The sequence below is a fragment of the Zingiber officinale genome, chromosome 8A (genome assembly GCF_018446385.1).
Source record: "Zingiber officinale cultivar Zhangliang chromosome 8A, Zo_v1.1, whole genome shotgun sequence".
Lineage (NCBI taxonomy): Eukaryota > Viridiplantae > Streptophyta > Magnoliopsida > Zingiberales > Zingiberaceae > Zingiber > Zingiber officinale.
In genome coordinates, this window is record NC_056000.1 from 138,306,390 (window position 1) to 138,333,884 (window position 27,495).

Below are 27,495 nucleotides of genomic sequence, written 5' to 3' on the forward strand. Positions count from 1 at the left end.
GGCATACAAATATAGAAAAAATACTCCTTCCAATGTTTATTGGAAGAAGGCAGTTTATTAAAGAAGACTAAGCCGGGCCGAGCTTGGAACATGAAGATGCCCGGCTCGGACTGCTTGGGATAATATAAATAATAAAAGACCTCCGGTCGGAGGGGGATGTTGTGGATTTTAAACAAAACAACAACACCACAGAGAAGGCGAAAGGTATTGGGGTACTAGACTTCCGAGCGGAACGCCGAAAAAGTTACAAACATCTACAATGAAGGGATGTATAGGGAAGCGCAGGCCGGCAGTAAACTGGTCGCGGAAGACACAAAAAGCTCCGTGCGACGGCCTGTGTGGCCGAGCGGAGGGACCGGGTAAGATGAATTCAAAGTCAGAGGGAAGTTCAAAATTTTCAATCAAAAGATCGACGTCGTGCCGATCGAATCGAGACTCCATGGTAGTATACCATGGGCCGAGGGATTGTTCTTGGGAAGAACTGGCCATTGGCCGAGCGGACGAAGATAAAAAAGGGCAACGAAAGAAGATGGCAACGAAACAGTCGCCCCAAGATGAAAATTGGGGAAAGAAAAGCAAAGAAAACACTAGAAACACAGAGAAAGAAGCAGAACCTTACAACGAAGAGGAAGATCAAAGCAAGAACAGCGAAGATGGCCGGAATCAGAAGAGCAAGATCGCCGGAACTCTGGAGCGCGGGGAGCAGCCTGAGGCACACGAGAGAAGAGATACGGCGAAGACGCAAAGGGCAAGGGTTTTATAGAGCTGAGCCCGAGCGGCCTCCGCCGTTGGATCCAGGTCACGAGAAGCAGAGCACACATCTAGCCGTTCATTTCAAATCACCTCGATCTCGTCGCTCGACCACGCTGCCGCCGTACGACGACGGCAGCAGCGACACGTGGCGTGTAGCCACTGGAGCGCATTTAATGAGCGCGTGCTCGGCCTTAATGGCAAAGATTGGCACAAGTTTCAAGGAGACCCGAGGAATGGTGGCATTGACTGACGTTACAGCTGCCCCCGTATGGGCCGATCAGAGGATAGTTCCACGAATACGTCGCCCGGAACAACTAACAGTCCAGTCAGTCGGACTAATCACCTCTTTCGACTAGACTTAAAGGGGAGGCAAGTGATCCGGCGGTAAGAACAGGGGACCTTCGCTAAGGGAAGTCAAAGCCACGTGGAGGTCAAAAGGTCGACCGGCTGACCGGCAAAGAGGGGACCGACCGGCCGGACGGAATATAAGCAGAAACGAAGACGACCCAAGGAGAAGTTGGGTTCCCGACGCTCAGTGAGCAGGATAGTCGGGCCAAGCGGGCGTTCCGCTCGGCCGAAGCATAAAGCAATAATGTGAATAAGTTTCATCCAAGCACCCGAGCACCCGACTTGGAATCTCCTGAGTGGAGATGTATTTACGTCCGTTTGGACATGCTGGGACCGCCGAGCGGCCGAACGCTCGGCATGGAGTAAGAAGAGAAAAGGACTAGGAACATCTTTTGACAGCAGGAATGCTCTGTGACCAGGCCATACTCCAAATCTCACGATAGAAGGTTCCGCTGTCCCATCAGAGAGGTGCTCGGACTGTAGCAGCATGGTGTCAGGCAAGTTCCACTGGTGAACCCATACTGAGGTATGGTGGGAGGAGACGTATTCACCTCGGGAGGTGTGCCAGAGTCTCTTCCTAGCTCTATATAAGGAGCCTCGCACTTCACCGGAGGTACGCAATCTCGGATATTCGGAACCATTTCTTTGTTGTCCACTTGCCTGACTTGAGCGTCGGAGGGTCGTCGCCGGGAACCCCCTCCCGGCCCGACTTCTGTGCAGGTACACCGGAGCTTCATATTCCCTGCCGGAGATAGCGGAGAGCGCCACGTGCCTAGCGTCCGTTGATTCAGCACTCGGACAGGATCAGGTGATGTTTAGCTCGATAAATCAATATGCTCGATAAGTTGGGAAATGATATTACTTATAGTGTGTGTTGTTGATTATAGAAGGAATCTGTGTCCTAGTTATCTGGGTTGAGAATGTCCCCAAGAGGAGCTCATAAGGATTGTCATGTTAAACCCTGCAGGTGGACCCAGCCCGACATGACAATGAAGTTAAGTGGTACTACTCTTGGAGATAGATATTAATTAAGTAAATTATCAATAACTTACTTAATTAGTGGACATTCATAATCTTAAACATAGGGAGACTAACACACTCATGATAAGAAGGAGCCCATAATGTAATTTAGGATTGGTGCGGTAGTGCGGTAATAACTCTCTAGTGGAATAAGTTATTATCGATGAACTTGAGTTGTGTGTTCAGGGCGAACACGGGATACTCAAACTCATCGGAAGGCCAAAACCAATTTCTCCTCTAGGTCCCTGTCGTAGCCTCATTAAAGCCTTAAGTCCATCCAAAGAAAGACCCGTCTTGGTGTCCAAGAAGGGGGCAGGCCCATTGCTTGGTGACCAAGCAATGGCCGGCCACATCTCTTCTTAATAAGGCCGACCCTATTGCTTGGTGACCAAGCATGTAGGGGTCGGCCACAATTATTTCAAATAGGAGGGGTGCTTTGAATTTTTAAAATCTTCTCTTTGTAGAAAACTATAAGTTTTAAAAGAGAGATTTTAATTTTTAAAACTTTCCTTATTTGAATTAGGCCACATGTTTTAATAGAGAGTTTTAAAAGTTTTAAAACTTTCCTTTTTTTTAACCATCCTCATGGTTTAAGAAAAAAGGGAGATAAGTTTTAAAATTAAAATTTTCTATCATCATGTTAAAAAAGGAAATTTTGTTAGAGAAGTTTTAAATTTTAAAACATGGTTTTAATTTTTAGAACTTTCCTTTTTTAACTCCTACTTTAGGAAAGAGAACTTGTAAATTTTATAAGAGGATTTCTTCTTGTAAAATTTTTAAAAATTATATTTCCTTTATTCACTTGATGAGGTGGTCGACCACCTTGCTTGGTGTCCAAGCAAGGGGCCGGCCATAATAAAATAAATTAAAATCATCACAAAATCAAATTTGGTGATTGATTCAATCAAGAGGAAAGAAAAGGAAAAATAAAAAGGAAAAAGGAAAAACTCTTGGATGATTTTATTTTTTGTAAAAAGTTTTTCCTTATTTACCTTGGGCAAGTAATATAAAACAAGTGGTGAGGGGGTTTCATGAGACACAACTCTTATTCTCTTGCTTGGAGATCTCTTGGTGGTCGGCCCTCTCCCTTCTCCCTTTCCCTTTGCTCTCTTCTCCTTGGTGGTGGTGGTGGCCGGATTTTAGAAGAAGAGGAGGAAGCTTTTGAGTGGTGTTCATCTTGGAGGATCGTCGCCCATACGACGTCCAAGGCGAGGCGAGGAATACGACAGAAGATCTCGAAGTCATTAGCTTACAAAGAGAAGCTATAATTAGTAATTTTCTTCCGCATCATACTAGTTATTTTCTTTGTAAGAATTCTAAATACAAGAGGCAATTAGATCTGATTTTTCGAATAAGTTTTTCGAGTTTATGTTTTCTTCTTTTTCGAATTTGTGATTCGATTGTTCTTTTTGGTTAACCTAGATTTATTTAAGGAAATTAAATATTAGCTTTCCTTAAAAGGCTTTGCCTAGGCGGTGGTGGTTGCTCCCATATCCAAAAAGGCCATTTGTCTCGCCATGCAGTTCTGGAAGCTAATTTTGGAAATTAATATTTAATGGAATTAATAACTTAGGTATATTTGAATCAATAGTGTTAAGTTCTGCTTGCGATTCAAATCTAAGCCATTAAAGAACATATAAGTTAAATTTGGAATCAATGATGTTAAGTTCCGTCTGCGATTCCAAATTTAACTTCTAAAGAACACAATAGGTTATTTAAGGAAAGGTTCGACACTTGTAAAAAAAAATTTTGTACAGTGGAACCGGTACGTTTTCCTAGGACTAACCAACATATATATCTTAAAGGAACATCAAATGTAGTAATTTAGAATCCTAGAACCAACAATTTCAAACTAATAGGCTACTCTGACTCAAATTACGCTGACTGTAAATTAGATCGTAATAGTACAAGTGGTGGATGTCAGCTATTAGGTCCATCACTTGTCAGTTGGTTTAGTAGAAAGCAACACGGTGTTGCCCTATCTACTACTGAGTCAGAATATATAGCTATAGGAGAATGTGTCGCACAATTATTATGGATAATGCACACCTTAAAATATTTTAATTTAAACCTTACAAATGTAAAAGTATTAATTAATAATATTAGCTCAATTAACTTAACAAAAAATCCTGTGCATCATTCAAGAATTAAACACATTGAAATTAGGCACAAGTTTATCAGGGATCATGTCACTAAAGGAGACATTGAACTCAAATACATTGAGTTCAAGTCTAACTTAGCTGACATATTCGCTAAACTCCTCCCTAAAAGTGAGTTTAGTAATCTATGTCAAAAATTAGGAATGTGTTTAATAGACTAGGATTCTAAAATTACAAAAATTGTTTTTAAAAATATTTTTAAATTCTAGGATAATTTTTTATATATATTTCTCAAAATTCCCTATTTTTAGTTTTAAAAATCAGTTTTAGCTTTAGACTACCTCAATCCCTTAGGTCTAGAACTTGAGTATCTCACCAACACACTAGGACTACCTTGTTTGTGTATTTCTAAACTTAGAACGGGGTGAAATGCATAGGCAGATTGTCTGGACATAAGATGCTTATATCAGTGCATCGACATAAGTCTGAGCATTAAATACAAAACAAACATAAATCAAGTTAAGTTATTCAACTTACTCAAATATTAACTGAATATAATTAACTTAACCTGACTAACCAAGTGAAAGCTACTATCCTTTGATAGTTAGTAACTGATTGGTTTGATAGTATTTTATGTTAGGTTCAGCGGGAGGATTAATGCAAATTATTTTATTACTTAGTAACAAAATTATTTTCTCTTCTTTGAAAATACAACAACAATAACCAAGCTTTATCCCACGAGGTGGGGTCGGCTATTTCTCTTCTTTGAAAATATTTTCTTAAAAATATTTTAAAAATATTTTTTTTCTTATCTTTGAAATTTTGATCTTATAAACTTATTTTTGCAAATCTAATTTAATAAACCTATTTTTGAAGACTAACATTTATAAACTAAGTTTTTGAAAATTAGATTTTATAACCTTATGTTTTTTAAAGTTGGTTTTTATATAAACTTATGTTTGAAAGTTGAAGAAACTTTGAAAATTGGATTTTATAAACTTAATTTCGAAATTTGGATCTTATAATCTTATTTTTGAAAATTAGATTTTATAAACTTGGCTTTTATAATCTTACTTTTGTAAAGTTGGTATATTTGAAAATTAGCCTTTATAAACTTATGTTTGAAAATTATTTTTAAAATTACCTTAAGTTTGCAAGCTTATTTTGACAATTGGGTTAAAATTGCCTTAAGTTTAAAGTAAAATTTTCAAGATTTTCCTTGTTTTATACTTTAAACTCCCCCAAGTCAATCTGACTTCAGTCTTTGCTCGTTCTCTATTGCATTTTTTTTACTTAGTCATTTATTCCTATTTTTTCTATGCTTTTTTTTATGAATGCCAAAGGGGGAGGATTAGATGGTTCAAGTTAGTTAGCAATAAAATACCAAACATAAAATAAGACTAACTCTAACTTAAAGACCATGTCATTGCTTATAAGTGTTTACTTATTGCATAATTTTCACTAACTTAACCCAGGTTGTCATTGCATCAAAAGGGGGAGATTGTTGGTGTGGTTAGCACTAACAGTCTAACTAAGGTTTCGATGAATGACAAAGTAGGTTAAGTTAGTTTCATTGTGGTCTAACACTTTGATCAAGTATGCAGGAGAAGGTCAGTTAGGTTGACGGGCCGACCGGATATATAGCTGGCACGAAGCCTAGCTAGGTTGACGGACCGACCAGATAGCTGGCATGAAGCCCAGCTAGGTCGACAGGCTGACCGGATAGCTAGCACGAAGTACTCTAGCTAGGTTGAGAGGCTGACCGGATAGATGGCACGAAGTCCAAACGGGGCGATGAGCTGACCAGATGTCTTGCAGGTAAGTTAAGGTAAGTTACTAGAGGGGAGTGACTTGGTGAGGATGCGTTCTCAGTTAGGGAACTTAGGTGTCGATCCAACTTAGAACCATTTTGGGAATCTAAGTTGAGATTTAAACGTCGCAGATTATTTTTATAAACATATATAGTTGCAGATATCACTTGCACATAATTCCCAAAATGGGTTCTTAAAACATAAATTACTAGCAAACTAGAGTTCAAAATTTATTCTTCGAAGGAAACACCTAACTAATCTGAAAACTAAACTAGAAGGTCTTCAAGTTGTACTATCATGGTCCTGAGCTGGCTCACTGGTCATTGCCTCTCGCTTCATTCATCTCATTTCCTGAAAAAAAAAGTTATAATATGTGAGTCGAGAGACTCAACATATTCCGAACCGTGTTATTCAATAGATAGCGCCCATAATTTAGTGTACGACGGGGTACCCAAGCTAGGTAACTTAGGACTTACTTACTGACATATTATGGGCATGAGCATAGACGTTGACATAGCCATACAGACATACGCATACGCATAAGTATGTAAATAACTAAGCATGAAATAGACATAATCATGAGCATGTATATAAATATAGGCATAAGCATACTTACATGGCATAAATGTACATACTATAGAGGAACAGAAACATAAGCATAAGCATAAGCATAAGCATGTAAATAAACTAATTAAGCATGGATTGTGATCATGAGCATGAATATAAGCATAGGCATAAGCATACTTGCATGTCATAAACGCATATACTATGGATGTACATAAACTTAAGCATAAGCATGTAAATGACTAAGCAAGAGAATCAACATAATCACATAAGGTTAGTGAGCTCCCGGGCTAAGGTCACCAGTCATACTCAACTACATAGTTTGGTCATGAGCTCCCGCACTAAGGGCACCGGTCACACTCAACCACATAGAATTTTGGTGAGCTCCCGGGCTAAGGACACCGGCCACACTCGACCACGTAGATTTGGTGAGCTCCCGAGCTAAGGACACCGACCACACTCGACCACGTAAAATTGGCAAGCTCCCGGGCTAAGGACACCAGTCACACTCAACCACGTAGATTTGGTGAGCTCCCGGGCTAAGGACACCGGTCACACTCAACCACGTAAAATTGGTGAGCTTCCGGGCTAAGAACACCGGGCACACTCGACCACGTAGATTTGGTGAGCTCCCGGGCTAAGGACACCGGTCACACTTGACTACAAAGAATTTTGTTGAGTTTCCAGGCTAAGGACACCGGTCACACTCAACCATATAACTATATAAACAGGAACATAAACAGGAACCTAACGTGAACAAAATATGAACATATACATAATAAAACCATAAACATAGCATAAGCATGAACATGACTTGAACATATTTGCATGCGTACTTATAAAGCTATTGTTGTGGTGGCCTAGTTGCATGTAGCAGTACCGTAACATAAGTTGTTGATCAAACTACTTCCTTATAGAAATTGTTTTCATACTCGCAAACACCCATAACACCTTATTGTATCCAATAACTAGCATACAAAATTCTGAATCATATGGATTTCGAGTTCCTACGCACATGCCATATCATTCTAAATAGTGCATAACGTGCATATAATTTCCATAAAACCTCCCTACCAAAGCATTGAAACCGAAACCACATATGCATACCCTCTATAACCCACACATGCATATAATTTCCATTGAGCATCATTAACATAATAAAGTATTGAAACGAAGCCACACATGCATACCCCTTTATAACCCACACATGCATATAATTTCCATTAAGCATCATTAACATACTAAAGTATTAAAACCGAATTAACCACACATGCATACCTTTTTACCATAGATCACAAAAGACGTAATTGTGTTTTGCATGCCAAACTCGAACCGTGGAAAGAAAGAAGTAAATTTTCATGGAAGCAACTAGCAAAAAGGAGAATGCAAGCTAGCAGGGGCAATTGTTCATCAACGGTATCAAATCATACCTTCATAGGTTATATGCACTAATTAATATGTGGTATACATATAATTTAATTAATGCATCAAGAGTGCTAGGATCCTAATTCCACCAAATTATAGAACTAACTATAGCATTAAGCAAGGTTAGGAACATGTCCTCGATTTCTCTCTTCTTTGTCTTCCCGTGGCCTCTAGGACCGGTGGAGGATGATGAGGAGGGTGGAGCCTCTTAGGGCCAGCCGATAAAAAAAATCTCCTAGAGCTTTTGATGATAAAGTTTGAAAGAGGTGGGAGGTTAGGACTTTGTCTAACTTCTATCAATTACCTTCTATAAATTTTATTTTACTAAGTTTTTATAAAAATCCATATATATATATATATATATTTTGATCCGGTGGTAAGGACGGGGACCCCCTTTGAGGGGAGTCAATGACATAGAGAGGTCAAAAGTCAAAAGAGTCAGCCAAAGGTCTAGCCGATCGGAGAAGGGTTAGGTCAACCGGCCGAACGAATCCGAGTGGGATCACAGACAACCCGACGGGAAGTCGGGTTGCCGACGCTCATGGTGAAAAGGGTCGCTGAGCCTAGCGGATTGTTCGCTCGGCCGAGGCATAGAGCAACAGGGGCAGGAACAATATCAGCTGAGCATGCGACCGGGAATCTCCCCGGTCGGGCCAACACCTACTCCAGGTCGGAAGTGACGTGCCTGCCGAGCGGAGAGACTCGCAGCGCGGGGAAAAAGGAGACAAGGACGAGGACATGGGGGGACATCTTCTGACTGACAACAGGCATGTTCGACGACTAGGCCGTACGCAAAATCCTACGGCAGAAGGTTCTGCTGTCCCATCAGAGAGGTGCTCAGACTGTAGCAGTATGGTGTCAGGCATGCTCCGATCTGGTAAGCCCATACTGAGGTATGGTGAGGGACACGTGTACGCCTCGAGGGGTATGCACGCGCCTCCCCAGAGCTCTATATAAGAGCCCTCAGACTTCGTCGTAGGTACGCGATCTCTCATCTTTGGTGTCACCCCATCATTTTCCTCTTGCCTGACTTAAGCGTCGGAGGGTCGTCGCCGGGAAACCCCTCCCAGCTCGGCTTCCTTGCAGGTTCACCGGAGACCCATACGGCCGGTCAAAGATCCATATCATCAGTCCGGAGACAGAGGAGAGTGCCACGTGCCCAATGTCCATCGACTCATCGTTCGGACAGGATCAAATTGGCACCTTCTGTGGGAACGCACCTGCATCCGAGCGAAAGGGATGGACGAAGCTGGACGACCTCACACCGTGATGCTCTCCCAGGAAGAGTTCGACGCTCTAATCGAGGTAAGAGCAACTAAGCTCATGGAGCAACAGAAACAGAAGGCGCAAACCGAGCGACTAGAACAACAAGCGACGTCAGCGTCAGGAGGCCGAGCGGCAACAGAGTTCCGACCGGAGAATATCTCAGTATGGTGCCGAGATAAAGATCCGATCGGCATTCAAGGAGAAGTACCGCCTGCCCCGATTCTATTTCATCGGGCCCTATTCCTTACACCTATGAAGTCGCACCGGCTAACCTTGATCAAGGATCTTCATCCGACGAGGCGCCCAGGCGAGATTACAGAAAAGGCAAGGCTCCCCGAATGGACGCCTCCCCCGAGCGGATCAACCGGCAATTTTCAGAGGTCATCCTGCGGGACCCTCTGCCAAAGCATTATGTGCCCCCGGCGATCAGGGAATACAACGGAACTACCGACCTGGACGACCATCTAGGTAAGTTCGACAACACAGCTACACTACATCAATACACATATGGAGTAAAATGCCGGGTGTTCCTTACCACCCTCTCGGGATCGGCGCAACGATGGTTCCGGAGGCTGCCGGACGGATCCATCACCAGCTTTAAAGAGTTCCGCACTGCCTTTCTCCATCATTTTGCGAGCAGTCGGCGTTACCAAAAAACCAATGTCAGTCTATTTGCCATCAAGCAAGAACCCAGGGAGTCGCTCCGAGCTTACATCCAACGATTCAACCAGGTGGCCATGGATATCCCAACGACCACCTCAGAAACAATGATGAATGCGTTCACGCAAGGCCTCGTGGACGGTGACTTCTTCCGTTCACTTATTCGGAAGCCACCCTGAGACTATGATCATATGTTACACCGGGCCAATGAGTACATTAATGTGGAGGAAGCCCAGGCGGCCCGAAGAAAAGAAGCTCCAACTGAGCGGCTAGCCCCTGCCGAGCGGAAGCCGCTCACTGGCCACCAGCCGCCCAGAGGACCACGAGCCGAAGCAGTCCTCCCTCACCACACAAGGGCCCACGCCATTCAAGAGGTAGCCGAGCGGCCCAAACCAAAAAAGAAGGTATGGACCCCCATGTTTTGCTCGTTCCACCGGACCGACACGCATAACACACGAGATTGTTGAAGCCTTCCCCTGATCGCCCACCCCGCTCCCCGGAGTGGTCATCGTTGATTGCCATCGCCCGACAGGCGACAGCGGCACCATGAAGCCGGTCGGCGGATATCCAGGAAGTCCCCTGAGCGGTATCACCCTCAGAGGCATGAGGACAATCCCCGGGTGTTTAAGGAGCAACCCAGGCCGTCCGCACGGGAGGAAGAAAATAGAAGCAGCACGTCCTGGGGCGAAATCAACATCATCGCTGGCGGACCGACCGGAGGCGACTCCAACAGAGCGAGGAAGGCAAGTGTCAGGCAGCTCAAGATCCATGCGGTCGACTGCAGTCAAGAACGGGCGAGCGGGCCCGAAATCAGCTTCGGATACAGGGACCTTGAGGGAGTCAAAGTGCCACATGACGATGCCCTCATCATCAAAGCAGTAATAGCTAATTATACTATTCACCGCATTTTCATCGATACATGCAGCTCGGTCAACATTATATTTAAGAAGTCTTTCGACCAACTGCAAATTGATCAAGCTGAGTTGCTGCCCATGGCAACCCCCCTCTACGGGTTTACGGGCAATGAAGTTCTACCGGTCGGATAGGTCCGACTGGCTACTTCGCTGGGAGAAGAGACGCTCAGAAGGACGCGGACTACCAACTTCGTCGTGGTCGACTCTCCCTCAGCATACAATGTTATTCTGGGGCGACCAGCGTTCAGTGAGTTCCGAGCGGCCATCTCCACCTTCTACTAGAAAATTAAGTTCCCGGTTGAAGATTAAGTTGGAGAAGTGTGAGGAGACCAGCTTACGGCTCGGCGATGCTACGTCGAAATGGTCTGAGCCGAAGCTAGTTCCAAGAGGAAGATGCCACGAATCGAGGTAAACACTATCACCGAAAAACCACCCTCTTTGGTTTATGAAGAAAAAGAGGAGGTGCAGATCCACCCGACCCAATCGGAAGCCACCACATTCATTGCGGCCGATCTGGAGGCAAGCTAGAAAAAGGAAGTAATCAAATGTTTCCAGAGAAACTGCGATGTCTTCGTTTGGTCGACGCATGAGCTGCCGGAAATTTCGCCAAGTATAGCACAGCATGAGCTTCATGTTCGACTGGACGTTCGACCGGACGCTCGGCCGGTGAAACAAAGGAAGAGGGACTTTAGCGCCGAACAAAACGCCATCATCTGAGCGGAAGTCGAGAAGCTCCTGGAGGCCGGCCATATAAGGGAGGTTCAGTTCCTGAGCTGGCTCGCAAATGTAGTACTAGTTTCCAAGCCAGGCAACAAGTGGAGGGTTTGCATCAATTTCCGGGATCTGAACAAAGCATGCCCAAAAGATTTCTACCCTCTGCCCCGGATTGATCAACTGGTGGACTCCACAGCCGGGTGCGAGCTGATATGCATGCTAGACGCCTATCAGGGCTACCATCATGTGCCGCTCGCCCGAGAAGATCAAGAGAAGGTTAGCTTCGTCACAGCCGACGACACTTATTGTTACAATGTAATGCCGTTCGGGCTGAAGAACGTGGGAGCAACCTACCAGCGCTTGATGAACAAGGTATTCAAGGAGCAGATTGGACGCAATTTAGAAGTGTACGTCGATGATATTCTCATCAAGTCCATCCGAGCGGCTGATCTTTTTACGGACATGGAGGAGACCTTCCAAACGCTGAGGAAGTATGGAGTCAAGCTGAACCCTCAGAAATATTTGTTCGGAGCAAAAGGCGTGCGTTTCTTGGGTTATATAGTGACCGAGCGGGGCATAGAGGCAAATCCCAGTAAGGTAAAAGCGTTGCAAGATATGCCGCCCCCGAGAAATCTGAGGGAAGTACAGCGCCTGAATGGGCGGATAACTGCATTGTCAAGATTCATCTCTAAGACTACCGACCGGAGTCTCCCTTTTTTCAAGATCCTACGCAAAGCTACTAAGTTTCATTGGGACAAGGAATGCGATCGGGCGTTTGAGGAGCTGAAGACGTACCTGAACTCCTTGCCCGTGCTGGCCAAGCCAGCCGTAGGTGAGCCGCTCTGTATTTATTTATCCTCAAACGAGCAGGCAGTAGGCTCAGCATTAGTGAGGACGAGCGGTGAAGAATAACCCGTGTACTTCTTGAGTCATATTCTAAAAGATGCTGAATCTCGCTACACTGGGCTCGAGAAGCTGGCTTTTGCTCTGGTCCTCGCCACTCGGAGACTTCGTCCTTATTTCCTAGCACATACCATCATCGTCCGGACAAATAGCCCATTGGGAAGAGTGCTGCTGAACCCAGAAGCGTCCGGACGGCTCATCAAATGGACAACGGAGTTGAGTGAATTTGACATTCAGTATCAGCCCCGTTCGGCGATAAAGGTGCAGTCCTTGGCAGATTTTGTGACCGAAGTGCAAAATCCCGAACCCGAAGCTATGTGGAAAATATTTGTGGATGGATCGTCCACTCGGCTCGGGAGCGGGATTGGTGTGCTATTACTCTCTCCCCAAGGAGAACGGATGCACCTATCCGTCCGGCTGAACTACAGAGCCACAAATAATGAAGCGAAGTATGAGGCCCTCATAGCTGGCTTGCAGGCAGCCCGGCATGTAGGTGCCGGTCGGGTGACATTTCATTCAGACTCCCAGTTGGCCGCCCAGCAGCTCTTGGGCGCCTTTGAGATTAACAACGCTCGGCTCAAGTTCTACGCGGAGGCCTTCGAAAAGCTCAAGGCCCACTTCAGAGAAGTCATTATCCCGAAGATACCCCGATCGGAGAACCAGGCGGCAGATGAGTTAGCCAAGCTCGCAAGTTCAATATCACTGGTCATCATCCAGCAACCAATTGAGCAAGTATCCTTGGTGGCGCACATTGACCGAATGGAGGGCCTCGCACTCCCGAGCGATTGGAGGACAGCCATCATGGAGTTTCTACGCTCGGGTGCGACACCGTCCGATCGGGAGGAAGCCCAGCTATTAAGGAGGAGAGCCGGTCGGTTCACGCTCATTGGAGAGCAACTCTACAAGAAGGCTTTCTCCCGCCAATTTTGAAATGTGTGAGCTCGGAGGATGCGGAGTGCATCCTCCAGGAAGTGCACCAAGGATCGTGCAGAGGACATCCAGGGGGCGATCGCTGGCTAGGAAGATCCTGCTGGCAGGGTACTTCTGGACAACCCTGCAAGCAGATGCCACTCGGACCGTCGCGACGTGCCTCTCCTGACAGAAGTACCTGAACGTCTCCCACCGACCGGCGGAGGAGATGAAAGCATCTACAGTGTCCTGTCCGTTCAACCAGTGGGGAATGGATATTGTAGGTTCGTTCGCTATGGCGACCGGTCAGCGGAAGTTTCTACTAGTGGCGGTCGACTACTTTTCCAAATGGGTGGAGGCCGAGCCACTGGCCAAGATCACCAAGCAGATGGTCAAAAGGTTTATCTGGCAGCACATAATCTGTCGGTTCGGCATTCCTCGCCGGCTCATATCTGATAACGGGCGACAGTTTGTTGGGAAGCAGCTTGAAGAATGGTGCAAAAGTTATGGTATCGAACAACACTTCATTTCCGTGGCGTATCCCCAGAGCAACGGCCAAGCTGAAGTAACTAACCGAGAAATCCTCAGAATTCTTTGGGCTCGACTCAACCACCTAGGACGAAGCTGGGTGGACGAGCTGCCGGGCGTCCTATGGGCTATCCACACGACCCCAAAGGAGGGAACGGGCGTCGCGCCATTCCATTTAGTGTACGGCGGCGAAGCAGTTATCCCAGTTGAAGTCGGCGTGGAGTCCGTCCGGATCCAGAACTATGATGATGACAATGCCGAGCGGAGGAAGATGGAGTTGGACTTAATCGACGAAGAGCAAGCCAAGGCGTCCGTTCGGCTGATGGCATACCGGCAGAGAATGAAGCAGAACTACAACCGGCGCGTGATCCCTAGAGCATTCCAGGTCGGCGACCTAGTGTGGAAGAAAGTAAAGTCGGTCGGGGACGTGGGCAAGCTGGAGGCTCCTTGGGCGGGCCCCTTCAAAGTCATCGAAAAGCTCCGCTCGGGTGCCTATTATCTGGAGGATGAAGATGGACGGCAACTGGATCGACCATGGAGCGTGAACCACCTCCAGCCTTACCAGGCGGGGTGAAAGGTGCACCAATGTGATGTATTATGTGTACTTTCTGTTCGGCTGTATACTTGAAATGCAGGAGTAAAAAATCAGAAAATTAGCGCAAGTATGGGGCATCGTCAGCCGAATCGGCAATCGTCGAGCTCCGACGTTAAATATCGAGAGTCGGACCGGCGACTATAAACCCCTCGGTCGGAAGACCGTCGAGCTCCGACGTTAAATATCGAGAGTCGGACCGATGACTATAAACCCCCTGGTCGGAAGACCGTCGGGCTCCGACGTTAAATATCGAGAGTCGGACTGGCGACTATAAACCCCAGGTCGGAAGACCGTCGAGCGCTGACGTTAAATATCGAGAGTCGAACCGGCGACTATAAACCCCCCGGTCGGAAGATCGTTGAGCTCCGACGTTAAATATCGAGAGTCGGACCGGCGACTATAAACCCCTCGGTTGGAAGACCGTCGAGCTCCGACGTTAAATATCGAGAGTCGGACCGGCGACTATATCCCAGGTCGGAAGACCGTCGAGCTCCGACATTAAATATCGAGAGTCGGACCGGCGACTATAAACCCCCCGGTCGGAAGACCGTCGAGCTCCGACGTTAAATATCGAGAGTCGGACCGGCAACTATAAACCCCCCGATCGGAAGACTGTCGAGCTCCGACGTTAAATATCAAGAGTCAGACCGGCGACTATAAACCCCCCGGTCGGAAGACCGTCGAGCTCCGACGTTAAATATCGAGAGTCGGACCGGCGACTATAAACCCCCCGGTCGGAAATGAAGGATGCTTAATGTAGGACGAGCGGCCATGAAAAGCATAAAAAGGGACGTCATAAGCTAACTGTGCCCACTCGGGACACCTAAGGGGCTGGGTCAGTCCGTACGCCCTATGAGTCAGCCAGGCATGCATAAGATAGCGAAACACAAGAAAATTTAAGCATTCGCAATGCGCATGAACAGAGGGGTAAATAACCAGGGCAAATAAAAACAAAGGCAAAAAAGCATAAAATGTCGAACGGCCGGGTTGCAAAAGACACTTGTTCGGAGACACCAACCGACGCTAAACTACAAAATCTGGACATCGCACTGAGAAAATTCGTAGAAAAATGTAGCAGATAACAAGAGACAAAGGCAAGGATCCATTGCAAACTTAAAATTGCCAAATGGCAAATACAAAATTAACAGATAGTCACCCGCCGACCAGCGAGAACACAGATAACATTTGTAAAAAAAAATTCAAAAGACGCTCCTCACTGAAAGCTATCCGATTCGAAGACGGCATCGGGAATAAGAGCGAGCATTCCTGCCATATCGCTCGGTGGGATGGTCAGGGGGTTTGGAAGGTGGCCCTTGGACTGCAAGTAAGAAGTGGTCGCCTTGATAGCCTCTTCAAAGGCGAAGACTAGGCGATCGCTGTATGGCTCGCCAAACGTGTCCGAGCGAAGATAACTCCGCCTCGCCACTAGAAGACGAGCGGATTCGTCGTCCTGGTACTCTTTCAGACCGGCCCAAGACGCTTTCAGGTCACCTTGGAGATCCTTCAAGTCTCCTTCAAGTTTGGCACACTCAGCTGAGCGGCCTTCCCGCTCTGTGGACAGCGAGGCCATCAGTTCCTTGACACGCTGCTCCAGCGCCCGGGTCTCCATCTTCATGGTGTCCAGATCAGAAATGGCCCGACGCTTCCGAGAGGTCACATGTTTTACCTCCTGGTCGCGACTCTTGACCAGAGCATCGAGCCTAGCCACCTCAGCTACCAGCTCGGAAGACTTATTCTGCTTCGCCTCCAAGAGCTTCTTATTTTTCTCCAGCTCGGCGGAAGATTGAAAGCTGGAGTTTTTTCAGCTCTTCCTCCAGTTCGGCCAGCCGATTGCTTACTGCAATCTGCTCCACCCAGTGCTGAGCAGAAGAACGGATGTCAAAAGCTAGGTCAAAGCTAAAAACAAACTCCAATGGAAGGACGTACCCCAGTGGCCTGCTATAGGTTGCTGTCGCCGAGCTGGCTAGGGGTCATAAGGGCGACCCGGATCCGAGTATCCTCCCAGATTTTTGCGAGCGGCCCCGTCAGAGTGATCTGATGTTCGGGGGTAGTAGACCGATCTGCCGCTAGAAGGTATTCCTCTGAGGGGAAGCGCAGAACGGTCTTGATTACGTGAGGTCCGCTCGGATCCTCCTGGGTCCCTGCTGCCCGGCTGGAAGACTCGCCAACCGTAGAAGATAGGTCGCCCAATCGTCTGAGGCGACGGAAGGTGCGGGGCTGGGAGCCGGCTGGCTGCACTTCTGGGATGGCCATGGGCGAACCCAGTTGAGAAGGAGTCTGATCTAAGGAAATGGCCTCGACCAGAGTTGTGGCTAGGTTCCCCCGCTCGGGAAGAACGCCAGTCTGTGTAGAGAGTTGCTCGCCAGGGTCGGTCGGCTGCGAGGCCTGGTCTTTTCGCCGCTGTTGCCGGGTCCTCAAAGGAGCGTCATCAACCGCGTGCTCCTCCGTCCCGAGCTGAGCAGAGGAGGCCGCGTCACCCGCAGCCTCGCCGGGCGGAACCTGGTCAGCTGACACTTCAGTAGGAGGGAGAACCACCTCACCCTCAGCTTCAGGGGCGTCGACTGGGACTAAGCCCCGCTCGACAATCGCCTTAGCGGTTGCCGCCTCGATCTCGACAGCTCTTAACCGCATCCGCTCAGTTGCTTTGGCGCACCACATGATATCAGCTGCATGAAAAGAAAACAAATCAGTTAGACTAAAAGGATGAAGTGTGAGGAAAGCCCTTACTCATGCTGCACCGAAGGCTGGTTCGGATGGGAGACAGGCCGAACAGGTACATCACCCCCTCTGAGAGCAGCTTGTTGATATCAAACAGCTGGCCGGCCAGTAGGCTGGCTGCATGGAGATAGGCTGGATCACTTCTGTATCGGCCGAGTTCAGGTTGAGGCGGCACTGCGGTCTGCCACTTGGTTCGGAAGGAGGGCGGCTCGGGAAAGCGCAAGAAAAAGAAGTACTCTTTCCAGTGCTTGTTCGAGCTCGGCATGTTTTTGAAAAGAACGAAGCCGATCCGAGCTTGGAAAGGAAAGGTGCCCCACTTGGACTGTTTGGGGTAGTATAAATAGTGGAAGACTTTGGGGTCTAAAGGAATGCCGTGCAATTTAAAAAGGATGACTACCCCGCATAACAATCGAAAGGAGTTAGGTACAAGTTGTCCGAGCGGAATGCGAAAATACTTACACACGGCTATAATGAAAGGGTGCACCGGGAAACGCAGACCGCCTAAGAATTGGTCTCGGAAAAAGCAAATTGTGTCGATCGGTGGGTTATGAGGCCGATCGGACGAAGTAGACAATACTATTCTGAGGTCCAAAGGGAGCTCGAACGTGCGGACAAGATTGAAGGCATCGTCGTCATCGAAGCGACTCTCCATCATCGTGTACCAAAGGCCGGGGTGGAAGTGGATGGTCCTGAAGTGCTGACCATGGCCAGCGAAGCAAAAGGAGGGGGCGACTGAAAGGAACAAGAGGATTGACAAAGAAAATGCCCGGATCGGAGCAGAAAGAACAGCCACAACAAGGAATATGTGAACAATAAAGAAAACCAAGAGGGGAGAACCTTACAAAGAGCAGGGAATCACCGGAATACTGAGTGTTGGAGAAGCCAGAACGTTGAAGCGTCGGAGAAAGAGCGACAGACGCAAAGGCAAAGGTGTGGCGAGAGAAGAAAGCGAAAGCTTTATAAGGGAGGGCCAGATCGGCCTCAGCCGTTGGATGCAGGTCACAGAAACCTAGGTCCGCATCGAACCGTCCATTTTAAACGACCGAGGTCTCATCGTACACAGCACCGCCGCCATACGCTGACGGCAGCCGCGCCACGTGGCATTCAGCCACGGGGTGCATTTAATGAGCACCATGCCGGTACTCAACGCGCGTGCTCGAGCCACCAGCGAATCCCGTGGAGGTCCAAACAGTGACAGAGTGGACCGGCAAAGCGACCGAAGCCACCAGCAGGTAGGAACCGAGCGACCGCCCGGGTTTATTAGCCGGACGGCCTGTGGAGCACGGTATCATTCCGGCAGACCGGCAGTCCAGCCAGTCGGACTTAGCGCCTCCTTCTACTAGACTTGAAGGGGAGGCAAGTGATCCGGCGGTAAGGATGAGGGACCCCCTTTGAGGGGAATCAATGACACATAGAGGTCAAAAGTCAAAAGAGTCAGCCAAAGGTCCAGTCGATCGGAGAAGGGTTAGGTCAACCGGCCGAACGGATCTGAGTGGGATCACAGACAACCCGACGGAGAGTCGGGTTGCCGACGCTCATGGTGAAAAGGGTCGCCGGGCCGAGCGGGTTGTCCGCTCGGCCGAGGCATAGAGCAACAGGGGCAGGAACAATATCAGTTGAGCATGCGACCGGGAATCTCCCCGGTCGGGCCAACACCTACGCCAGGTCGGAAGTGACGTGCCTGCCGAGCGGAGAGACTCGCAGCGCGGGGAAAAAGGAGACAAGGACGAGGACATGGGGGGACATCTTCTGACTAACAACATGCATGTTCGACGACCAGGCCGTACGCAGAATCCTACGATAGAAGGTTCTGCTGTCCCATCAGAGAGGTGCTCAGACTGTAGCAGTATGGTGTCAGACATGCTCCTCTGGTAAGCCCATCCTGAGGTATGGTGAGGGATACGTACGCCTCGAGGGGTATGCACGCGCCTCCCCGGAGCTCTATATAAGAGCCCTCAGACTTCGTCGTAGGTACGCGATCTCTCATCTTTGGAGCCACCCCATCGTTTTCCTCTTGCCTGACTTGAGCGTTGGAGGGTCATCGCCGGGAAACTCCTCCCCGCTCAGCTTCCTTGCAAGTTCGCCGGGGACTCATACGGCCGGTCAAAGATCCATATCATCAGTCCAAAGACAGAGGAGAGCGTCACGTACCCAGCGTCCATCGACTCAACGTTCGGATAGGATCATTTATATATATATATATATATATATATATATATATATATATATATATAATTCCTATATTATAACGTTGTAATTTCCTAGTTATTATCTGCACGTTGTATTAATCTTTTTTTTTTAATTTAATTACAACGTTAAATATGTTACCCGTTCTCTACTTGCCGACGTTAAATATGTTACACGTTGTAGGACCAACGTTAAATATTGATCCTAGTTATTATCTATAAATTTCTTATCCTCTCTTTTTGCTTTTCCTTTTTTTTTTTATTCCTTTACACGTTACCTACATAATGCATTAACCCTATATTTATATTATATTATTTATAATATATCCTGTTATTTTCTTAATTAATTAATCAAAATTTCATAATTATAGGTTAACTCAACTAATTCATTCTATTCACATTAATATATTCTTACTTAAACCAAATGAATCATCTTAATTAAAGCATTGGATTTTCGGATATTACAAAGATAGTGACTAGATTCCGGTCTCGATGAGACGGAATATAATTACTACTTTTTTATAACTGTGCTAATATTTTGTTTTACAGGATAGTATAATTTGTATTTAGACTAATATTTACCTCGTATCATCCTTCTTGTCCGCTGTATCATTCGCTCGACTTCTTGTACTTCTAAGTTCCTGTACACTTAGATGCAAGATATTAAATATGCAAAGTCTAACTTAATCTAGTTGACACATCAAAACTAACACAAGATACATACACAAAGTTGGTTAAGCAACAATTTGATGGCAAATTTTGCTAACTGTTAAGTGTGGTGGGCTTGGTTGCAATTTCACAACAAGTTCGCCCACTTAAGTTGCCTGTTGGACAAATCAAAGATATAAAAAATAATAATAATAAATCCGGTTAGCCTCATTGACTAGCTTTGAGATAATCGGTCAGGTCCCATGGAATTTTTCACCAGCTATCAGGGTAAATTAGGAAGTACACACGGCGAGCAGCCCAGAAGCCCAGCATCTTTTGGTTGCACGCCCTATTTGGAGGAAAAATTCTTGCAAATACGTCATAGCTATGGATCGAACCGCATGTGTCTGAGTGACAACTTGAATGTCTTACCGTTGCACCATAGCTCTGGGGGTAAACAAATCGAAGATAGAAAATAAAATTGATAAACCCAACTAGCCCTGGGGTGACCGGTCCAACCTAATGAAAATTTTCCACCGACCACCAGGGTAAATCGAGAAGCGCTCATAGCGGGCGGTCAAGAAGTCCAACATCCTTTGGTTGCACACCCCATTTGGAGGAAAAATTCTTATAACTTCACCATAACTATGGATCAAACCGTGGGTACTTGGGTGACAATCTGGATGCTCTGCCGCTGCACTATAGCCTTCGAGGCCCACAAATTGATGATATAAAAAAAAAATGATAAACCCAGTGAGTCTCATTGACTAGCCCTAAGGGTAACTGGCCCGACCCCACGGAATTTTCCCACTGGGCATTAGGGTAAATCGAGAAGCATACGCGGCGGGCAACCCAAGAGTTTAGCATCCTTTGGTTGCACCCCCATTTGGAGATTTTATTTTTACAAATATGTCATAGCATTCGCGGAGGCCGACAAATTGATGGTATAAAAAAATGATAAACCCAGTGAGTCTCATTGACTAGCCCTAAGGGTAACTAGCCCGACCCCACGGAATTTTCCCACTGGGCATTAGGGTAAATCGAGAAGCATACGTGGCGGGCAACCCAAGAGTTTAGCATCCTTTGGTTGCACCCCCATTTGGAGATTTTATTTTTACAAATATGTCATAGCATACGCAAAAGCCTACAAATTGATGATATAAAAAAAATGATAAACCCAGTGAGTCTCATTGACTAGCCCGACCCCATGGAATTTTCCTACTGACCATTAGGGTAAATTGAGAAGCATACGCGGCGGGCAACCCAAGAGTTTAGCATCCTTTGGTTGCACCCCCATTTGGAGATTTTTTTTTACAAATATATCATAGTTGGGGGATCGAATCATAGGTGTCTGAATGATAACGTAAATGTCCTACCGCAGCACCATAAGCCCCGGGAATAAAAAAAAAATCTAATTAATATGAATTAATAATTTTGTTTAAAAAAATTAGAGTATATAATTTTGAATATTTGGGAGCATTAATTAGTAATGATGCTGCAAAAGGTTGGAACCACCAACCCAGCGGCCCCCTCAACCCGGCCCCATAAGTATGAGAGGGAGTAAATCACGGTGAATACGGGGCCGGCTATGACATGGTGGTCTTAGGCATTTTAGCACGGACAGATATTGATGTTATCGCATATACTGCCGCAGACCCTCGACCTCTCGACTCATGCTGTAAGAATTCATGTCATAACCGGTTGATCCCGCCCGTGGGGGCTGCATTAATTAGTAATGATGAGCATAGAAAGACGTGCTATTAATAATCAAATTGGATCATCTGTATTTTAAATCATATTTTTTTTCTTTTATCAATTTAATAGATTAAATTTGAAAAATGACAATTTATCTAATTACTAATTTCTCTAAGATGCCCTTTAATTATTTTTCTCCTTTCAAACTTTTCTAAACCAAGTTTAATATATTACAAATGCTATATAATTATATAATTTATAAGATATTTATTATAATTTTCATATAAAAATAAATTTATAATTAAATTTTTTGATAGATAAATTAATAAATAAATTTATTTATAAATTTTTTTATGAGCATTAACGAGGTCATAGACAATTATGCAAGAATTGTAATGGTACATTTTATCTTATCCAATTTTTTAAGTATATTTATTAAGTTAATTGAGATTTACTTTTTTATAAATCCTATTAAATTAAATCATGGATTCATAAAACTTATACGGCCACTCATTTTTAATCTATTATAAATAATTTAAACAAATATAGTATTTCTTTATGTATTTAAATTTAAAATAAATTAACAAAATAATAATTATGTTACATGTTTAAAAAAACTTTAGACAATAAATTCATGTAACTAAATAAAGATAAAATCTAGAGTTGAGAAGTCTCAAATAACATTCTAATCTTTAGCCTAAGTTGCCACGACTAGGTTAACAGACTAGTTTACAAAGAAAAAGAGAGAGATGCACTTATTGTTAAGAGCATCCACATTATATACCTTATTTTAAGATTTTATCTTAAATTTTAGATAGGATAGTAAAAAAATCTTTGCATCAGCTATCCTATCCATTCTCTAAATTATGCATTTATGAACAGTACTACTCTAAATTTAGGGAATGGATTTCATTCCCTAAACATTATAGAGGAGAGAGAAGATATAGGGAAGCTGATATATGATGTATTGAAAAATGGATATCTAAATTTAATAAAGTAATTTTTTTATCCTAAATTATGCATTTTGAATAGGGAAGCTGATGTGAATGGTTCATCTAATTGGCTTGGTGTAACTTTATCTATTATTTATCAATTAAATAAATAATAAAACAATTTAAGATAATATCAACTTTAAAACATCCAACAAATCAAGCAACTTTCCAAGTTCATAGACATCGTTAACTATATGCATGCAGAGTTTTGTATTGTTGATAGACATTAGTAAATCGATTTGATTAGTTGCATAAATTCTCAAGAGTGAGAAAGTTGACAGGCTATAATTTGTGTCTAATTAATGATGCATGACAAATAAAGGGTTTCAATAAACACACATTAGTTTCATAAAATAAAAAATAAACTAAGCGTATCAACATAAATTAGGATTTTCTATTCTTCTAATTATGCCGCCGCTCGAAGTCGACTATTGCTTACCACATGTCCAGGGAATCATTCAATTTGGTGTCGAGAACTACTTGCATTGTCATATTTTTCATCATCTTCTTCTTTTTCTTTTGCCCGTCGTTTCTTTAAACATCGTCTTCTTCTTCTTCTTCTTCTTCTTCTTCTTCCCACCATCGTTTCTCCTTTTCTTCTTCCCGCCATCCTTTCCCATATTTTTTCTTCCAGACATCATGAAAACTAAAATGCTAAGCAATTATTAGTCATGCAATTATAATTAGCTTGGATAACATTAAATTGATCGAGGATATGAATCTTGGTTTGAGTTTCCAACCTTTGCACTACACTTTATAGTCAAACATCCAAGTACAATGAATAAAAGTACAAATAAATTTCATAATTTCCCTTTTTTTTATTTCAAAATGTCTAATGGCTAAGAAAATGGTACATGGATTAATCTTCCATGTACCATTTTTCAAGTTTTGTTGACAAACACTTTATATTACTAATCATGCAAGTCAGTTAATTTTTGTTTAATTATATATGCAGTGATGGTATGTAACATCTAATAGGTAGAATAAATAAGGAATAAGAGAATAAATAACTGTTCTGATCATATAAATTGAAGTAATAATTAATCCAGCCGTTATGGTCGGTACGAATAGAAGCATAGGAGGAGCAATTAAATGAAATCTACTAGGAGATGACGATCACACTCACATTTGCATCTTCGGGCAGCCTTTAATTGTAAGCCTCCTAAGTTCTGTAAATGCTTCTAGGTTGAATGCTAGCAGAGGGCAAGCATATATGTTCAATTCTATAAGTGAATCCAATGCTACCAGAGTCGTCAAATTGTTGCAACTATTAATTGTCATCTTTGATAGACGCTCAAACCTTCGCATACCCTGTGGCAAGCATCTCAGCTCTTGGCACCCGACTATCTCTATAATTCTGATGTATCGGAAGTTGTCCCAACAGTAAAATTTAGCAGACCATATTGTCTCATTGTTCAACCATACTCTCATTGTACCACAATAATAATGCAGATCTATTTCCTTGAGTTTTGGGCACTGAACTAGTGTCAATTGTGTAAGCCTTGGGAAAAACAATATACATTTTCCTTTCGGCACAGACCATTTCTCTAGTGCAAGCATTTCTGAGAAAGTGAGCTCTCTCAACACAGAAAATGTGTCGCCGTCACCATAAAATATATTATCTATGTGTTTTATTAAATCCATTCCACTTATCTCAAGCTTCTCCAGACAAGGAAGTTGACCGAGTGATGGTAATGTAGCACACCTCCTGAGATTGATGAGTCTCACTTCAACCAAAGAATCGAAACGAACAAGTTCTTGTTTACTCATCCAAGTAGGAAATTCCACTCCCTTATAAGAAATGATCTCTAGCCTTTTCAAATGCACGTTTGGTCGGAGAGCTTCGAGTACCTGCAGTGATGTAGCTGATTCAGAACTTTCATCTGCTTCTTCACCACCCCAATGCAATGACAAGTCACAAAGACTTTGTTGGCCCATCAGCACCTCAGTTTGAGTCTTCTCTGCTCGTTCTAGGTTTCGTAATCTTATTTCCTGAAGATTTGTTAAAGTTTGCAACTGTGCGAGCACAAAACCTCCATCGACACCGACAAATATTCCTGACAACTTACGAAGGTCAATTGATTGTTCAATCCCATGGGGAATTTGAGACAAGGATGCACATCTTGTGATGTTGAGGATTCTCAGTGATTTAAAACTGACCAAATAATCTAGGAGTTTGCTTAGCCAACAACAACCTTCCACATCAATCACTTCCAAGTTTTTAAGCCTTGTTATAGATTTTGGTAACCGCTGAAGCTTTGTGCAATAAGCTAGTTTCAAAATCTGCAACTTTTTAAGCCGATGGATTTGTTCAGGTATCTTTTGAAGATTTTGGCAACGAAGCAAACTTAAAATTCGCAAATTAGGTAGGTCAAAAAGTGATTTCGGAAGTAACTCTATCTTAAGCTTTGAAAGGTGGAGGTATCTCAAGTTAACCAACTTACTAATTTCATTGGGTAGCCTTTGGATCATACCAGTTTCTACAACTAATATACGCAAATGTATAAGTCTTACCGACATCTTATCGAGGAACTTTGATATTGCAGTTGTTGCTTTCATGCGTCTTTTTTTGTATACTTGAAGTGTTATCTCCTCAACGTCTTCTTGTGTTGCTTCCTCATGTTCTCGTAGAATCAATGTTATCAGTTTATTGCTCACCTCAACTGGTATGGTCAGTAGTCGAAATGGTATAGCTCTATGATTAATTTTCAAACACAAATAGCGACAGTACCTTGGAATAATAGTTGAATCTTCGGGAACCTTCATATGCAAGTAAACCATCCTTGAAAACAGTAATGCTTGTACTCGCATGTTTATATATCTTAAAGATCTTGCATAGAGCTGAATCCAACCTTGTTCGAGGCCTTCAGTTGGTATGAGGTATTCAGCGGTCAACATATGTAAGATGACATCATAATCATTATCAACATCAAGTAGGTGATGGTATTGGTGTAATCGTATGATGACAAGTGGAAAATTCCTAACCATATAAATATCATTGAATAACTTATTTGCAAATGGTGCCAGAATATTATGGCTTAACGATCCAAAAACCTTTGCCCCAAAAGTTTTACTAGGAAAGTAATTTTGGAAGAGCCATGCATCCTTCTCTGATTTGTCCTGCTTCGATGAGGGGATTCTCATTACTGCCTGTCTCTTGAATAATTCCACCCATGCATCCACCGATAAGGGATTCAAGCGGTATGTTATAATATCCTTCATCCCATTTAGAAAACCCATGTCTCTTACAGCTGATTTTGTTGATGATTTGTAGATGATCAAGACTCCACTCCCACGCCCGCCCACACACAAAAGGATGTTCTTCAATTCATTCCACTCACCTGGTTAATTTGCATCAAACTAACCAAATTTTCACAATGAAGCACCAACAAGTATCTACTACCACAGAGTTGTTCATTAATATATTCCCACATGGCTGGTAGCGGCAGGTCTAGGTGTAATTTCTGATCACAATATTCTTCCTTGTTTATGGACCTTACAAATTCGTTTCCAATTATATTAATCATCTTGAATGTCGAAACGAGGGGTAGATCCACCCAAATGCGATGATGAAATTGTTGGCGAACCCAAGTGTGGTGGTAGATCATATGTGCCAAAGTCGTCTTCCCAACTCCTACTTTGCCATCTATGACAATTACGAACGGGTTGTTATCATCACCATTATTGTTGGACGATACTAATTGTTGTTCAAAGATTGCAACAAGTTTCTCTAGATCTTCCTCTCTACCCACCACCTCATTTTTTAGGACAATTGAGTAGTCTTCTCGGAGTGGGTTCATAGAACCCATAGGATCCCTCCGAAGACCCATAGCAGATCCTCTCAGCACAAGAGAATTCAAGTTGCACAACATCTCTTTCAGCTCCACTAGAATAACATGGCGAAAGTGCACCTGTTGGGTGTTGCCCGCAATGGAACGATGCAAACTGGCTTCCCAATCCATGATTCTACTGAGTAACTCTCCCGCATCTATAACTACTGCAGCCACATCTCTCTCCCAATCTGCAAATTCTACAGGCATATCTAACAAATTAAACCCAGGCCAATTTTTACAATAATTGTTATACATCATTCCCATCTCAGGGATAACGATCATTGAATCGATAGTCCAAAGGCTATCACAGACCATGGCCAAGTGGTTTTGGATACACAGCAAGCGACCTTGTGCTATCAGGGAAGACGATGGCAGCACCTGCAGCAATAGATGCTGCAATTCGCGGAACACCGACATAATTTCTTCAGCCTCTTATTTTCTTTGCTAGTGAATGAGTTTATGCAATGGCGAAGAGAGTGGTAGCGAACCAAATTAGTTTTGATATGTACACCATCGTGAAGCAAGCTTTCTTAATTAACATCATCTGCATCTTTCATTTGCCATCGCCACAAGCCACAAGCAAAGCAAAGTATTCTTTTGCTCATGGAGTAGAATAAACATCATGCTTTACCTTGGCCCGCAACATAAAATATCCTTAATATACATCTCACGCAATGGAAAATTCAATTTTCTTCGGAATTAAAGGCTTGTGACCAACTAAAATCCTTGTCAGATTTTATTTAATTTACGTAAATTGGTTTTTGAATTTGAACGTGGAACCGCTGAACCCAAATATGAAATTCTCCGTTGAGTTTCGACCACCGACCAGTATAATCATTATCTCATGTATTTATCAACAAAGCCGGTACTAAGGGCCACAAATTTATGTTTGAGAATGAATATATAGCTAGTTT

The 27,495-nt window shown here is 44.1% G+C and overlaps 1 protein-coding gene across 1 annotated transcript; it reads right to left on the reverse strand.

The window, feature by feature from the left end:
• Nucleotides 1-23,870: 23,870 nt before the first annotated feature.
• LOC122011337 (putative disease resistance protein RGA4) lies at nt 23,871-26,998 on the reverse strand. Its single transcript, XM_042567722.1, has 2 exons — nt 26,152-26,998; nt 23,871-26,089 (listed from the first exon to the last, which is right to left on the reverse strand). The coding sequence occupies exons 1-2, from the start codon at nt 26,996-26,998 to the stop codon at nt 23,871-23,873; spliced, it is 3,066 nt and encodes a 1,021-aa protein (XP_042423656.1).
• Between the last annotated feature and the right edge of the window lie 497 nt (nt 26,999-27,495).

Coding starts and splice junctions, on each gene's coding strand:
- LOC122011337 (XM_042567722.1), bottom strand. CDS start 26,998: ATGTCGGTGTTCCGCGAATTGCAGCATCTATTGCTGCAGGTGCTGCCA. Junction 26,090..26,151: donor TATTAATGAACAACTCTGTG/GTAGTAGATACT, acceptor CAAATTAACCAG/GTGAGTGGAATGAATTGAAG.